A 17,867-nucleotide genomic window follows, 5' to 3' on the forward strand; every position below is an offset into this window, starting at 1 on the left:
ATAAACGCATTCTGCTGACAGTGTCCAGCAGGTCCGTCATTATATAATATATACCTGTCCGGCTGCAGTAGTGATATATATATATTTTATATCTCATTATCATCCAGTCTATATTAGCAGCAGACGCAGTACGGTAGTCCACGGCTGTAGCTACCTCTGTGTCGGCAGTCGCTCGTCCATCCATAAGTATACTAGTATCCATCCATCTCCATTGTTTACCTGAGGTGCCTTTTAGTTGTGCCTATTAAAATATGGAGAACAAAAATGTTGAGGTTCCAAAAGTAGGGAAAGATCAAGATCGACTTCCACCTCGTGCTGAAGCTGCTGCCACTAGTCATGGCCGAGACGATGAAATGCCAGCAACGTCGTCTGCCAAGGCCGATGCCCAATGTCATAGTACAGAGCATGTACAATCCAAAACACCAAATATCAGTAAAAAAAGGACTCAAAAATCTAAAATAAAATTGTCAGAGGAGAAGCGTAAACTTGCCAATATGCCATTTACCACACGGAGTGGCAAGGAACGGCTGAGGCCCTGGCCTATGTTCATGGCTAGTGGTTCAGCTTCACATGAGGATGGAAGCACTCAGCCTCTCGCTAGAAAAATGAAAAGACTCAAGCTGGCAAAAGCACAGCAAAGAACTGTGCGTTCTTCGAAATCACAAATCCACAAGGAGAGTCCAATTGTGTCGTTTGCGATGCCTGACCTTCCCAACACTGGACGTGAAGAGCATGCGCCTTCCACCATTTGCACGCCCCCTGCAAGTGCTGGAAGGAGCACCCGCAGTCCAGTTCCTGATAGTCAGATTGAAGATGTCAGTGTTGAAGTACACCAGGATGAGGAGGATATGGGTGTTGCTGGCGCTGGGGAGGAAATTGACCAGGAGGATTCTGATGGTGAGGTGGTTTGTTTAAGTCAGGCACCCGGGGAGACACCTGTTGTCCGTGGGAGGAATAGGGCCATTGACATGCCTGGTGAAAATACCAAAAAAATCAGCTCTTCGGTGTGGAAGTATTTCAACAGAAATGCGGACAACATTTGTCAAGCCGTGTGTTGCCTTTGTCAAGCTGTAATAAGTAGGGGTAAGGACGTTAACCACCTCGGAACATCCTCCCTTATACGTCACCTGCAGCGCATTCATCATAAGTCAGTGACAAGTTCAAAAACTTTGGGCGACAGCGGAAGCAGTCCACTGACCAGTAAATCCCTTCCTCTTGTAACCAAGCTCACGCAAACCACCCCACCAACTCCCTCAGTGTCAATTTCCTCCTTCCCCAGGAATGCCAATAGTCCTGCAGGCCATGTCACTGGCAATTCTGACGAGTCCTCTCCTGCCTGGGATTCCTCCGATGCATCCTTGCGTGTAACGCCTACTGCTGCTGGCACTGCTGTTGTTGCTGCTGGGAGTCGATGGTCATCCCAGAGGGGAAGTCGTACTCGTAAGACCACTTTTACTACTTCCACCAAGCAATTGACTGTCCAACAGTCCTTTGCGAGGAAGATGAAATATCACAGCAGTCATCCTGCTGCAAAGCGGATAACTGAGGCCTTGGCATCCTGGGCGGTGAGAAACGTGGTTCCGGTATCCATCATTACTGCAGAGGCAACTAGAGACTTGTTGGAGGTACTGTGTCCCCGGTACCAAATACCATCTAGGTTCCATTTCTCTAGGCAGGCGATACCGAAAATGTACACAGACCTCAGAAAAAGACTCACCAGTGTCCTAAAAAATGCAGTTGTACCCAATGTCCACTTAACCACGGACATGTGGACAAGTGGAGCAGGGCAGGCTCAGGACTATATGACTGTGACAGCCCACTGGGTAGATGTATGGACTCCCGCCGCAAGAACAGCAGCGGCGGCACCAGTAGCAGCATCTCGCAAACGCCAACTCTTTCCTAGGCAGGCTACGCTTTGTATCACCGCTTTCCAGAATACGCACACAGCTATAAACCTCTTACGGCAACTGAGGAAGATCATCGCAGAATGGCTTACCCCAATTGGACTCTCCTGTGGATTTGTGGTATCGGACAACGCCAGCAATATTGTGTGTGCATTAAATATGGGCAAATTCCAGCACGTCCCATGTTTTGCACATACCTTGAATTTGGTGGTGCAGAATTATTTAAAAAACGAGAGGGGCGTGCAAGAGATGCTGTCGGTGGCCAGAAGAATTGCGGGACACTTTCGGCGTACAGGCACTACGTACAGAAGACTGGAGCAACACCAAAAACGCCTGAACCTGCCCTGCCATCATCTGAAGCAAGAGGTGGTAACGAGGTGGAATTCAACCCTCTATATGCTTCAGAGGTTGGAGGAGCAGCAAAAGGCCATTCAAGCCTATACAACTGACCACGATATAGGAGGTGGAATGCACCTGTTTCAAGCGCAGTGGAGAATGATTTCAACGTTGTGCAAGGTTCTGCAACCTTTTGAACTTGCCACACGTGAAGTCAGTTCAGACACTGCCAGCCTGAGTCAGGTCATTCCCCTCATCAGGCTTTTGCAGAAGAAGCTGGAGACATTGAAGGAGGAGCTAACACAGAGCGATTCCGCTAGGCATGTGGGACTTGTGGATGGAGCCCTTAATTCGCTTAACAAGGATTCACGGGTGGTCAATCTGTTGATATCAGAGCACTACATTTTGGCCACCGTGCTCGATCCTAGATTTAAAACCTACCTTGGATCTCTCTTTCCGGCAGACACAAGTCTGCTGGGGTTCAAAGAACTGCTGGTGAGAAAATTGTCAAGTCAAGCGGAACGCGACCTGTCAACATCTCCTCCTTCACATTCTCCCGCAACTGGGGGTGCGAGGAAAAGGCTCAGAATTCCGAGCCCACCCGCTGGCGGTGATGCAGGGCAGTCTGGAGCGACTGCTGATGCTGACATCTGGTCCGGACTGAAGGACCTGACAACGATTACGGACATGTCGTCTACTGTCACTGCATATGATTCTCTCCCCATTGAAAAAATGGTGGAGGATTATATGAGTGACCGCATCCAAGTAGGCACGTCAGACAGTCCGTACTTATACTGGCAGGAAAAAGAGGCAATTTGGAGGCCCTTGCACAAACTGGCTTTATTCTACCTAAGTTGCCCTCCCACAAGTGTGTACTCCGAAAGAGTGTTTAGTGCCGCCGCTCACCTTGTCAGCAATCGGCGTACGAGGTTACATCCAGAAAATGTGGAGAAGATGATGTTCATTAAAATGAATTATAATACATTCCTCCGTGGAGACATTGACCAGCAGCAATTGCCTCCACAAAGTACACAGGGAGCTGAGATGGTGGATTCCAGTGGGGACGAATTGATAATCTGTGAGGAGGGGGATGTACACGGTGATATATCGGAGGATGATGATGAGGTGGACATCTTGCCTCTGTAGAGCCAGTTTGTGCAAGGAGAGATTAATTGCTTCTTTTTTGGTGGGGGTCCAAACCAACCCGTCATTTCAGTCACAGTCGTGTGGCAGACCCTGTCACTGAAATGATGGGTTGGTTAAAGTGTGCATGTCCTGTTTATACAACATAAGGGTGGGTGGGAGGGCCCAAGGACAATTCCATCTTGCACCTCTTTTTTCTTTCATTTTTCTTTGCGTCATGTGCTGTTTGGGGGGTGTTTTTTGGAAGGGCCATCCTGCGTGACACTGCAGTGCCACTCCTAGATGGGCCAGGTGTTTGTGTCGGCCACTAGGGTCGCTTAGCTTACTCACACAGCTACCTCATTGCGCCTCTTTTTTTCTTTGCGTCATGTGCTGTTTGGGGAGTGTTTTTTGGAAGGGCCATCCTGCGTGACACTGCAGTGCCACTCCTAGATGGGCCAGGTGTTTGTGTCGGCCACTAGGGTCGCTTAGCTTACTCACACAGCTACCTCATTGCGCCTCTTTTTTTCTTTGCGTCATGTGCTGTTTGGGGAGTGTTTTTTGGAAGGGCCATCCTGCGTGACACTGCAGTGCCACTCCTAGATGGGCCAGGTGTTTGTGTCGGCCACTTGGGTCGCTTAGCTTAGCCATCCAGCGACCTCGGTGCAAATTTTAGGACTAAAAATAATATTGTGAGGTGTGAGGTGTTCAGAATAGACTGAAAATGAGTGGAAATTATGGTTATTGAGGTTAATAATACTTTGGGATCAAAATGACCCCCAAATTCTATGATTTAAGCTGTTTTTTAGGGTTTTTTGAAAAAAACACCCAAATCCAAAACACACCCGAATCCGACAAAAAAAATTCGGTGAGGTTTTGCCAAAACGCGTTCGAACCCAAAACACGGCCGCGGAACCGAACCCAAAACCCGAAAAATTTCCGGTGCTCATCACTACTCTCAACATGACCCATTCCAGGAGGAACAAAATGCTCTCTGCCTGGACTTCCCTTTTAATATATGATTGGCATCACATGTGTTGAACTACTTCAATGATAAAAAAAAAAAGGTATTTCAAAAAAACTGATTACAATTAAAAATTAGAGGGTAGAGAGCTTTTTGCTCTCCTGGAATGGGTCATGTTGGGAGGTATGGATTGTGTGTATTAAATATAAACCAATGGTGTATATTAGATTTAAACGAATAGTTTAATAATGCCTGAGTACTGTTTATATCCCCACCAAATAGAGAGACAACTATTTTATAATGTTTTCCTGTAGTGGAACAAAGACAATTTAGGCTTAAAATACACATAGAAAAATAAAATCTATAATTTATCTTGCAAAAATGCAATAGCAGCAGCCTACACACTGGGACAAGACTCAGGAGGATGCTTTGTGTGTCTCTCTCTAGACATGAACGCTCTCATTAGATAACAGGTTACATAGGACCCAGAAGGGGAGGAGAAGCTGGTATCCCTGGGTCACTTACAGCTCTATCCACTCTGCTATCTCTCCTCTGGTCAGGAAGCTCCGTCGGTACCTCTTGAAACCTGATACTCCTGTGTCTATGCCTGCAATACATACTGTCCTGCTCACATTCTGGCTGCCTGGTTCTGCTGCTGCACAAGCGGGAGAGCTAGTGATATCCGTGTTCTCTAGCTGAGGGGGCCCTTGACAGAGGGGGCCCGGGTTACAGTATGCCCTGCATCCCCCCCTTAATCTGGCTATGGCACCAACGTTTGTAAAGAGAAAACTGAAGAGGTGCTCTGTGCAAAAGTGTAAGTGTCACCTCTAAGTGCAATCTCACATTATAATCAGACCTTCCCTGCATAAAAACCTTTTCTAGTGCTTTTTAAAGTACTGCTCAGTGTAGTCTTATTTATGGTCTCCTCTAATCACAGCAGTGATTAGATGGACAATGCTAGCTCTATGCAAACACTGTCATTTAGCTCCACATTATACCTGTTTTCCACCTGGGTCTGAGTTGAGATTTGGAACACAATTGCAAACCAGGGCAGAGCCCTTTACACTGTGGCTCCAACTCAAATTATTCCAGTTAGGCCACACCCTCTTGTTGATGCCACTCCACGTCATGCTGGGGGTGAGCCCAGCACTGGCACCTGCTAGACTGCCCCAAGGCTCCTCTGTGTACCAAATGGAGGCGTGCGCAGCATCTATTCACCTTTAGCAGACAGAGCCGCAGCGTGGACAGCCTGTCTCCCAACCTACTGCAGGATACTGAAGTTGGAAGTTATGGGTTCTCCCTCTGTTGTAAACAGGTCCTGGTCGGATGACCTGGGTTGCCCGTTTACACTGAGCCTTACTCGGTTTCTCCTTGCTACCAGTGTTGGATTCCCGGGTCACTAGACAATAAAGCAGGACTTTCATGTCAGTGGAAAAGCGGTATAAGTGGGCACCACTTCTACCTTATGTAAAATGTTAGAAGCTTTTCTTATTTATTTCTCTTACGTCCTAGAGGATGCTAGGGACTCCAAAAGGACCATGGGGTATAGACAGGATCCGCAGGAGACATGGGCACACTAAAAGACTTTGACTGGGTGTGAACTGGCTCCTCCCTCTATGCCCCTCCTCCAGACCTCAGTTAGATTCTGTGCCCAGGAGTGACTGGACACACACTAGGGGAGCTCTACTGAGTTTCTCTGGAAAGACTTTTGTTAGGTTTTTTATTTTCAGGGAAACCTGCTGGCTACAGGCTCCCTGCATCGTGGGACTGAGGGGAGAGAAGTCAGACCTACTTCTTCTTAGTTCAAAGGCTCTGCTTCTTAGGCTACTGGACACATTAGCTCCAGAGGGTTCGATCACTTGGTGCGCCTAGCTGCTTGTTCCCGGAGCCGCGCCGTCACCCCCCTCACAGAAGCCAGAAGAGAGAAGCCGGGTGAGTATTAGAAGAACAGAAGGCTTCAGACGGCAGAAGACTTCAGTAACGGAGGTACAGCGCAGCGGTCGCGCTGCACTCCATGCTCCCACACACACACCAATGGCACTCACAGGGTGCAGGGCGCTGTGGGGGAGCGCCCTGGGCAGCAGTTACTGAGGGTCTTTTTTGCACTGGCAATAGGCATATTCGGTGCACGGGCACCGTATACGATACCCCCGCCAGTATAAAGAAATTCAAATTTGAGCGGGACTACAGCACGCCGGGAAGGGGCGGGGCTTAGCCGCACAGCTTACCAGCGCCATTTTCTCTCTCCACAACCGCTGCAGAGACGCTGGCCCGGACCTCCAAGCTCCTTACAAGTAACAAGGGAGCAAAACGGGAGTGGGGGGGGGGGGGGCACATGCAATTTGGTGCTTTATATGTGTATATTTACAGCGCAAACAACATATATTATTTGTTTTGTAGTATATGGGCACTGGGGTATGAGCTGGCATACTCCCTGTGTGTTCTCTCTACAGGCTTCCCTGTGGTTCTGTCCCCTTTATTTGGCCAGTGTGTGGCTGTGTCGGTACTGCGTGTCGATATGTCTGAGGCTGAGTGTTCCTCCCCGGAGGAAGTTACTGGGGGCGCAGAAAAAGATTTGGGAATGACTCTGTCGGCACAGCCGACTGCTGATTGGGTGAATATGTTGAGTACATTGAATGCAAACGAAGCATTATTGTCTAAGAGGCTAGATAAATCTGATTCTCAGACACAAACATGGAGGAAATTCATGGAGGACGCTTTGTCTCAGGTACAGACCCCCTCAGGGTCACAAAAACGTTCATTTACCCAGATGGCAGATACAGATACCGACACAGACTCTGATTCCAGTGTCGATTTCAATGAGGCTACTGTACATCCAAAGGTAGTTAAGAGTATTCAGTACATGATTGTGGCTATTAAAGATGTTTTGCATATTTCTGAAGAATCCCCTGTTCCAGAGAAAAGGGGTTGTTTGTATAAGGGAAAAAAGCCTGAGGTGACGTTTCCCCCCTCTCATGAACTGAACGCTCTTTGTGAAAACTGAAAAGACTTGGGAGTCGCCTGACAAAAGGTGGCAGATTCCCAAGAGAATTTTTATGGCATATCCTTTCCCCTCTGACGACAGGGAGAAATGGGAGTCGTCTCCAAATGTGGACAAGGCTTTATCCCGATTGTCCAAAAAGGTGGCGCTTCCGTCTCCTGACACGGCTGCCCTCAAGGATCCGGTGGATCGCAAGCAGGAGACAACATTGAAGGCCATTTTCGTTACTGCTGGTGCATTAATCAGACCTGCTGTGGCGTCGGCATGGGTGAGTAGTGCTATTGCTAAGTGGGCTGATAATTTAGCTTCCGATATGGATACCCTTGATAAGGATAACATTATTTTGACTCTTGGTTATATCAAGGACGCTGCAGATTACCTAAAGGATGCGGCGAGGGATATTGGCCTCTTGGGATCAAGAGCCAATGCCATGGCGGTCTCGGCCAGGAGGGCGCTGTGGATTCATCAATGGAATGCTGATGCCGACTCCAAGAAAGCTATGGAAGCTCTTCCTTTTAAAGGTAGTGTCTTGTTTGGTGATGGCCTTGCTGACCTGGTGTCTACCGCTACTGCGGGTAAGTCATCTTTTCTTCCTTATGTTTCCACACAACAGAAAAAGGCGCCCCATTATCAGATGCAGTCCTTTCGGCCTAATAAATACAAAAAAGGAAAGGGCTCGTCCTTCCTCGCTTCAAAGGGTAGAGGAAGGGGAAAGAGGTCACCTGCCGTGTCTGGCACCCAGGACCAAAAGTCCTCCCCCGCCTCTACCAAGTCCACCGCATGACGCTGGGGCTCCCCTGCGGGAGTCCGTGCCGGTGGGGGGCCGTCTCCGATTCTTCAGTCAGGTCTGGTTTCAATCGGCCCTGGATCCTTGGGTCTTAGACATAGTGTCCCAAGGGTACAAACTGGAGCTTCAGGAGATAACACCCCCCCCCCCCCTCCCCCCCGGGTCTCACCTGCACATGCACCGGAAAATAAGTCTATCTTCCAGCCAGGACCAGGATTTCTCTCCTGTGGTGGCTGCACGGTTCTCACCTTCTAGAGGGACGCCGATTCGGAATCCAGGACTGGGTCCTGCTGACCACAGATGCAAGTCTCCGAGGCTGGGGTGCAGTCAAACAAGGAAGAAGTTTCCAGGGAAAATGGTCAAGCCAGGAATCTTGTCTCCACATAAATGTTCTCGAGTTAAGAGCCATTTACAACAGCCTTCTGCAGGCGAAGAACCTTCTTCAGGGTCTCCCTTTCCTGATCCAGTCGGACAACATAACAGCGGTGGCGTACGTAAAACGCCAAGGCGGAACAAAGAGCAGGGCGGCAATGGCGGAGGCCACAAGAGTACTCCGTGGACAACTGGGAAGCAGACCTCCTCAGCAGACACGATCTCCATCCAGGAGAGTGGGCTCTTCATCAAGAGGTATTTGCAGAAGTGACAAGGAACTGGGGAATTCCTCAAATAGACATGATGGCGTCTCGCTTCAACAAGAAGCTTCTGAAGTATTGTTCCAGGTCGAGGGACCCCCAAGCCAGTGCAGTGGACACCCTGGGTAACTCCGTGGGTGTTTCAGTCGGTGTATGTCTTCCCTCCTCTTCCTCTCATTCCAAGAGTATTGAAGATTATAAGATGAACAAGGGTTCAGGCACTACTCGTCGTTCCAGATTGGCCACGGAGGGCCTGGTATCCGGATCTTCAGGAGTTGCTAGTAGAAGATCCTTGGCCGCTTCCTCTACGAGAGGACCTGTTACTGCAGGGGCCCTGTGTGTTTCTGGACTTACCGCGGCTGCGTTTGACAGCGTGGAGGTTGAACGCCAAATCTTAGCTCGGAAAGGTATTCCCGGGGAGGTCATCCCCACTCTCCTTAAGGCTAGGAAGGAGGTCACGGCAAAACATTATCACTGTATATGGAGAAAATATGTGTCGTGGTGTGAAACCAAAGCGGCTCCTGCGGAGGAGTTTCATTTGGGTCGTTTCCTCCATTTTTTGCAGGCAGGCGTGGATGCAGGCCTGAAACTGTGTTCCATCAAAGTGCAGATTTCGGCTTTATCTATTTTCTTTCAAAAAGAATTGTCCGCCCTTCCTGAGGTTCAGACTTTCGTGAAGGGAGTGTTGCATATCCATCCTCCGTTTGTGCCACCCGTGGCACCGTGGGATCTTGAAGTGGTGTTACAGTTTCTTATGTCTCACTGGTTTGAAGTTTGAACCTTTGCGAAAGGTTGAGTTAAAGTTTCTCACTTGGAAAGTGGTCATGCTTTTGGCTTTGGCGTCTGCCAGACGAGTGTCAGAATTGGCGGCTTTGTCTCACAAGAGCCCATATTTGATTTTTCATTTGGATAGAGCGGAATTGAGGACTCGTCAACAATTTCTGCCGAAGGTGGTTTCTTCGTTTCACATAAATCAACCTATTGTGGTGCCTGTGGCTACGGAGGCTGTGGCAGTCCCAAAATCTCTTGATGTCATAAGAGCTTTGAAAATTTATGTTGCTAGGACGGCTCTTGTTAGGAAAACGGAAACACTGTTTGTCCTGTATGCTTCCAACAAGATTGGAAATCCTGCTTCCAAGCAGACTTTTGCATGCTGGATTTGTAATACGATTCAGCACGCTCATTCTTCGACTGGGGTGCCGTTGTCGAAGTCAGTAAAGGCCCATTCTACCAGGAAGGTGGGCTCGTCTTGGGCGGCTGCCCGAGGGGTCTCGGCACTTCAACTTTGCCGAGCAGCTACGTGGTCGGGTTCAAACACTTTTGCTAAGTTCTATAAGTTTGATACCCTGGCTGAGGAGGACCTCATGTTTGCTCAATCGGTGCTGCAGAGTCGTCCGCACTCTCCCGCCTGGTCTGGAGCTTTGGTATAGACCCCATGGTCCTTTTGGAGTCCCCAGCATCCTCTAGGATGTAAGAGAAAATAGGATTTTAATACCTACCTTTTCTCCAAGTCCGTAGAGGATGCTGGGCGCCCATCCCAGTGCGGACTGTTTCTTGCAGTTGTATTGATACTTGTTGTTTTCGGTTGCACAAAGGTTGTGTATCAGTTATGTTCAGCTTGTTGCTGTTGTTAGTTCATACTGTTATCTGGTATTCCTGCTAATCCAGTTGTATGGTGTGTTTGTGGTGTGAGCTGGTATGTCTCTCGCCCTTAGTTAACAAAAATCCTTTCCTCAAAATGTCCGTCTCCCCTGGGCACAGTTCCTATAACTGAGGTCTGGAGGAGGGGCATAGAGGGCGGAGCCAGTTCACACCCAGTTAAAGTCTTTTAGTGTGCCCATGTCTCCTGCGGATCCCGTCTATACCCCATGGTCCTTTTGGAGTCCCCAGCATCCTCTACGGACTAGGAGAAAAGGATTTACCGGTAGGTATTAAAATCCTATTTTTTCTATTGCAGTTACCCGTGTTTTGTTAATTAACTGATGAGAAAGAGTTCTTAAACATTAATTAATCAATTCAACCCAGGTTTCTACAACACAGACAAAAATGAAGAGTTGGGGAGCAGAGCAGTTTGTAAATAGTAAATCAAGTTATGATGAAGAGTCATTGTCTTTATCTGCAGAGCACAAAACAGCCAAGGCGCAGCGCACAATTCTGTTCTGTAGCACTGGGTGTCATTTCTGCCAGAGAACATGGGCTGAAACTGGATGGCGGCACTTTACAAAGTGGTAAGGATCGCTAATCACATATGTTTACTAAGGCAGACAGGTAAGAGGGGCTTGTGAGATACAGGGCCCACAAGTGAATCCTCTATCAACTTGGATAGGTAAAGTCTAAATACCATGCAAAGTTCCCACTACAGGTTAATTGTGTCAGTGTTTTACATCATTCAATTGCACACAGATGTAATAAATAAGATAACCAAGGCAGAGTGAGAACACAAGAGATGTCATCAGAGGTGAAGGAACATGCAAGTTGAACACAAATCTCACATGTCCCAGCGGAGCTTCCTCTGCCAAGAATATACACGGGAAGAAGGGAGAGGATGAGCAGAGTAGGGGTCACACATGGAAGGAGAAAGGAGAAGTCAGCAGTTGAACGGGACAGTTATGGATGGATGCATCCCTGCAAAGGCTGGCCATACACCTAAAGATGATCTTTCCAACCAGCCATCTAATTGGTTGGTTCTAACGAAAATCTGGTACTGTATGGATCAAACGACAATTGACCATTTGATCCCAAAACACTGGAAAATGGATCAAAATTGTTGTTAAGACAAGTTGGTTAAATCCTTGTGATTTAACCATACCTCCCAACATGACCCTTTCCAGGAGGGACAGAATGCTTTGCTCCTGGACTTTTCTCTTAATTTATGATTGCCATCACCTGTGCTGAAACACCTTCTTATCCATTAAATAGTTCAACACAGGTGCCGGCATTCATAAATTAGGAGAAAAGTACAGGAGCAGAGCATTGTGTCCCTCCTGGAGAGGGTCATGTTGGGAGGTATGAGTTAACCAATGTCTGAACAACCATTTTTGGCCATTTTCCAGCATTTGAAAGAGAATTATTGTTTGTCATTTGCGCCATACATTACCAGATTTTCGTTCCAACCAGCCAACTAGATGGCTGGTTAGAAAGATAATTTTAGGTGTATGACCAACTTACCCCACACATCCCCTCTATATGGCTAACAGACTGACAATAATAGACATTATGCAGGCAAATATATGTACAAATGCACACTGTATCCAATGTTCCCACTACAAAATAGGAATCTAATTAATCTCCTAAAAGGTAGCAGTTGAGAAATACAACATGCTGCAATCATTTGCACATTCAATGATTGCCCTGTTCTTCTTTGGCGGTAACAGATCTTTATATTAATACCAAATGTAAACCTTGTCTTAAAATAGCCACCTTGGGTGCAGTGTCCGAGTGGTGTCAGGCTGCAGGTGATAGAAGATTTGTGGGCTTCCTGTACAACGTGTAGGGGGAGGCTATGAGAGGAAGGAGTGTGGGCAGCTTCCTGCTCTCATACATAGATCTGACCCACAGTGGAAAAATAACCACCCCACCCAAATCAAGTTGCTCTGTGGCAACAAAAGACACGGGAGGGAGGGGAGAGAGTAGAAGCAGTTTGTGCGAGGGAGAGACAAAAAGTGTGAAAGAGACACAGAAATAATGCTAATGGTTAACAACAGAGACACTGGAGTAGAGCAGATGTGTGTAAGGTATGTCGGTTTCATCGTTGTGGGCTTTTGGCTCATAGAAGCTCTCTCCTTAATATGCTACCGAGGCTGGTAATTCCTTTCTATTTTAAATACAATAATGTTAATATGACATCATAGACAATAAGAACTGCATCTTATATAGAGTATGCAGCACTGTACCATGTTCAACAAGAAAACATTCTTGAACATATATTTAAAACATCACCTATCAATGAAACATGAGGCTGCAAACAAAACTCTGTGGGCAGTATTCAAATGATATATCACGCCCAATCTCCTTTCTAAAGTGATCACCGTTATCATGCATATCACGCCCATAGTAATCAGGTTTAGCTGTGTAAAGGGTTGGGTGCCCTCACTTCCCCGGTGGTAGCGAGCTGAAAGGATTATACCACGCCCATCAGCATAAACAAAACGGGTGTGGAAGGGGGTGAAAAGAATTGAATGAGGGTGAAAAGAATTGAATACTGCCCTGTGACTCTGGTGGTACCATAAGTGTGGTCTATGGCCGCACTTACTCACGGGTGTGACTTAGTCGCGCCTATTTAAATTGACCCCCAAGTGCCATTGAAGAAAATAGATGGAGGTATCAAAGTTCTACAGCAGTGTTTCCCAACCTCACTCAAGGCACACTAAAGCTAGGTACACACTATACAATTATCTCGCAGATAATCTACCAGATCTAGCTGGTTGGAATGAAAACCTGGTAATGGATTACAGCAAATGACAATCGACCATTTGCTCCCAAACACTGGAAAACTAACAAAACCTGTCGTTCATACAAATTATTTAAAACACAAATTTAACAACTAATTGTATAGTGTGTACCTAGGCCAGTGATGGCTAACCTTGACACTCCAGCTGTTGTTGAACTGCACATCCCAGCATGCCCTGCATCAGTTTTAGCATGGCCAAATAGCCAAACTGTAGCAGGGCATGCTGGGATGTGTAGTTCAACAACACCTGGAGTGTCAAGGTTAGCCATCACTGAGATCCTAGGCTAACAGTCCAAGTTTTTGTGATGTTCATGCTTGAGCACAGGTAGTTAAATAAAAAAAAACTGAGGTAATTAAAGTATGGCAATCCTTAAAACCTGGACTGTTAGTGTGCCTTGAGGACCGTGGCTGGGAAACAGATAAGGGTATTGTTTCACTTACTGTTAGATATTTTATTATTTTTAATTATGAGGTGCCAAAATTTCCACAGCACTGTACAGAGCAAGGGTACAAAACAGGGCAAATGTATACAAACAAGGTCATTCTGTTGAACAGGTACTTTTTGAGAAGGTCCATAATTTGTAAGTATTGTTTATAGGGGTTGGGTATGATATGCCGGGGGTCAAAATACAGACTGTGGCATTCTGATGGTGAGAATCCTGACAGGAGCATGGAAAGTATACTTACCCGTTACCAATGTTCCCCTAACTCTCCCTTCCCGGAACCTAAACCTAACCCTGCCCCTATATAGCCTAACCCTAACCCTCCCCGGTGGTGCCTAAACCTAACCCCTACCTTCCCACAGCCTAAACCTAACACCCCTCCCCCACAGTCTAACCCTAATCCCCCCCTCCCCACAGCCTAAAACTAACCTCACATGTCTTGCGGTTCGGGAACCTGGCGGTCGGGAATATGGTATTGGGATGGTGTCCTTAGTTGGGATGCCAGCACAGGCTTTCCGAGCAATATCAGGATTCTGACCCAATCCCGTTTAAATAGCAGCAATAATTTATGCAGTACTTTACAGAGAATGTTTATTCATTGACATCACATCATTATCACGTCAGTGGCTCAAAAGGAGGATGTTGCAGCATGGAGAGGACATGGTTAAGATCATACGGTAGAGCAGGCTCCTGTAAGGGATGTTGAAGATGGCGAAACAGCTTGGAAATACCAGCAAATAAGAAGCAAGGTCCTTTATAACCGAGTATAAGAATCACCTAGCTGTATGCATTTTATATTCAACTTTAATTGTGAGCTTGTGGTTTAAGTGCAATAAATGGGAAAAGACAGGCCAGTGGAAACAGACATGGAATAATCAACAACAGTAAATATAGCTGGTACACTTACCTGGTAACCTATGGCTTTTCAGACATCATGTTATCTATAATTGCAGTGACCAATCACTTGGTAAAAGATCTTTGGGTACAGTGACCTATTTTTCTGGATCCAGAGTCACACTGGTAGATATATATATATATATATATATATATATATATATATATATAGGCTATTGTCACTGTGCTGTCAGACTGGATTCGAATTGGACTTTCTTGAATGTGATCTGTTCAGCGGTGGAATGTTGCTCACAGTTTGAGAATATTTAAATAGATATCCCGTACAGATTAACAACCTTTAATCCAGCCAATCTTGTCTGCTACAGACACCTGCTTAGCAGGCTGGCCTCTGTGGCAGACAGGACTGGCTGCAGGTATGCTGGCTATGTCCTCCACTGCAACTCTGAGTTGAGTAACAGAAAAATGATCTTGGAAGTCAACGAAGATCATCAAGTGAATAGCAACCAAAGTTATATGTTGAGCAGCCAGTGGTCGTTGGTGTAACAGAGCAATTTTCCCTAAACAAAAACCTTCCCCCATAGTCTCAGGCCTTTAATCTCGATATTAGCTACAGCTTTCTCTCTTTTATTATCAGATTTGCCATTATTTATTGTGATTATTGCTTTTCAATTATACAAGGATCACTTCCATGTTATAAGGGGTGTGGTATGGAAGGTAGATAGCAACTAGGTCGACAGTGTCTAGGTCGACCACTATTGGTCGACAGTAACTAGGTCGACGACAGGGTCTTTAGGTCGACAGGTCAAAAGGTCGACATGAGTTTTTTCTGTTTTTTTGGTGTCGTTTTCTTCGTAGAGTGACCGGGAACCCCAATTAGTGCACCGTGTCCCCTCGCTTCGCTCGCCATGCTTTGGGCGTAGTCCACGTGGATTGTTAAGTATGAAAAGGTTAAAAAATAAAAAAAATCGTGAAAAATGTGTGTCAACCTAGAACATGTCGACCTAGAGACCCTGTCGACCTAGTTACTGTTGACCAATAGGGGTCGACCTTGACACTGTCGACCTAGAGACCGGATTCCGTTATAAGTGCTAAGGTTTCGGGACTAAAACTTCAAAGTACACACGTGTAGTGGTAAGAACATACCTAACACAGCTAATATAGCTCTGTGAGGTTTGTACAATTCTGTTATTTGTATAAAAAATATAAGTTGTCACATTTCTGTCCGTGTAAGGTTAGTCATTATTATGATCCGGGAACAGAGAGCTGCAATGTGCTATAAAAACACGTCTGTCTCATTATGGGTCAGGTACATCATTACATCAGTTCTGAGAATGACACATCTTTCAACAGGAAAAGGGACAGCAACACTGAACCAGCATCACCCTGCACAAGTCTGTGGTGTCTCTTACCTGACACTGATCTCCCTCTGCAGCAGTAGGACAGACACAGGCAGCGTGAGAACACACAAAGACAGACACAAAGCTCATCAATAACGAGGCTCAGAACAACCATACAATACCCCTTATTAAAACTGACCGCTTTCAGTAAGAAAATACACACAAGACCTGCATACATTACTATCCCAGACAGAGACCATTTTATCACTATTATTTCTAAATGGAAATCCCTGCAAAGTGAATGTCTCTATAGGGGTGTAGTACAAATTGCCGGCTGTCGGGATCCTGGCGCCCAGCATACCGGTGCCGGGATCCCGACAGCCGGAATGCCGGCAGCGGTGTGAGCACAAAAGAGCCCCTTGCGGGCTCAATGTGCTCGCCACGCTGCGGGCGCGCCACACTATTTATTCTCCCTCCAGGGGTGTCGTGAACACCCCAAGAGGGAGAAAAGTTGTCGGTATACCAGCGGTCGGTATACCAGCGGTCGGTATTCCAGCGCCGCTATGCTGAGCACCAGGATCCCGACAGCCGGTATAACGAGTGCCGCCCCTCTATAGGTTCTACTCCTGTTCTCTCCTTCTTGATATGAGAGAGAGAGAGAGAGAGAGAGAGAGAGAGAGAGAGACACAGACAGACACGCGCGCGTTCAGTCCTGGGTGCTGGATACACTGCATTCAGTCCTATGTTTAGTAAATGATAGCAACCACTTTCACATTCTATGGAATAAATGACTAATTTTGACATTTTACAGGGCCCAAATCAGCATTGTGGTATACAGCATTCAAGCAGGGGAGTCAATCCAATCTATAAATCTGTATGTGAGGGGAGGGAGGGAGGCACTATTTAACAAAAGGTGATGTCGGAGGGAAATCCCTTTAATATACACTAGGTGGGTCATTCCGAGTTGATCGTAGCTGTGCTAAATTTAGCACAGCTACGATCATTCACACTGACATGCGGGGGGATGCCCAGCACAGGGCTAGTCTGCCCCGCATGTCAGTGTCGGTCCCCTGCAGAAGTGCAAAGGCATCGCACAGTGGCGATGCCTTTGCACCAGAGGCGTAACTAGCATGGAGCAAGCAGCAGAGGCAGGCCGGCACCTGCACGGCCCACTCGCCCCATGCGACAGGGTTCCTGCGCTACCCGCGGCGCTCTCCCCGTCATCCCCAGCTGCTGCGCCTGTACCACTGTACAGGCAGCGGCAGTTAGAAACCTCCCCCTACTCCCCCCCCCCCCTGCAGCATCATATCGCGTGCGCGCGTACGCACGTGGTTATAAGCGAGGACAGGTAGGAGAGAGTGCTGCGAGCAGATATTATATACTCTGCTTGCTATTATAGCATCACTTTCTTCTCCTAAACTTTTCCCCAGCTGGTGTAAGATCTGCAGAGCTGGGGCAGGTGGCAGAGGCACCTCTGTTATTGCTGCACCAGGGAATGATAGAAAGTTAGGAGGAGGCTCCAATTTATCTTTGACGATAAAGTGAATGTTGTGATATCGCCCTGGGAGTAAAGGATAGGGATGATGTAAATGTGTCTGACTATGGGAAAAACAGAATTATGTGCGGCGGCCTCGGAGGTGCAGGTGAGCAGCAGTTTACTGTCGTGAGAGGGGGGGGTGGGGTACGGGACAGTGTGAGTGCGTGTGTTTTAATTGTGTGTAACAGTGTGAGTGTGTGTCAATTTTTGCAGTCCAGTGTGCGTGGGGGAGGGGAAAGTATGAGAATGTGGGTGTGTGTGGGGTTTGGGGGTGGCCAGTCTGTGTGTGTGTAATATACAGTCTGACTGTGTGAGTGTGTGTGTGTGTGTGTGTGTGTGTGTGTAAGTAAGGGGGTGGGGCAGTCTGTGTTTGATATTGACTTTACACCTATAGGGCGGGTTGTACTAATGCTTACCGCCACGGTAAGCATTAGTACCATTTACCACAGAGGCCATTTACCGATGAGGGATATGTATTAAACCACGGGCACTGAGATGC

General features: G+C 47.1%; 1 protein-coding gene across 3 annotated transcripts in view; it reads right to left on the reverse strand.

Moving 5' to 3' along the window:
• UCKL1 (uridine-cytidine kinase 1 like 1) overlaps window positions 1-17,867 on the reverse strand; it is a 177,602-nt gene that overhangs the window by 20,143 nt on the left and 139,592 nt on the right. For all 3 annotated transcript variants that reach the window (XM_063959197.1, XM_063959199.1, XM_063959196.1), the window contains one exon: window positions 11,239-11,258. In XM_063959197.1, coding sequence (XP_063815267.1) covers window positions 11,239-11,258 — 20 coding nt within the window. The remainder of the gene's footprint in view (window positions 1-11,238; window positions 11,259-17,867) is intronic.

This window comes from Pseudophryne corroboree, chromosome 3 (assembly GCF_028390025.1).
Source record: "Pseudophryne corroboree isolate aPseCor3 chromosome 3, aPseCor3.hap2, whole genome shotgun sequence".
NCBI classification, from domain to species: domain Eukaryota; kingdom Metazoa; phylum Chordata; class Amphibia; order Anura; family Myobatrachidae; genus Pseudophryne; species Pseudophryne corroboree.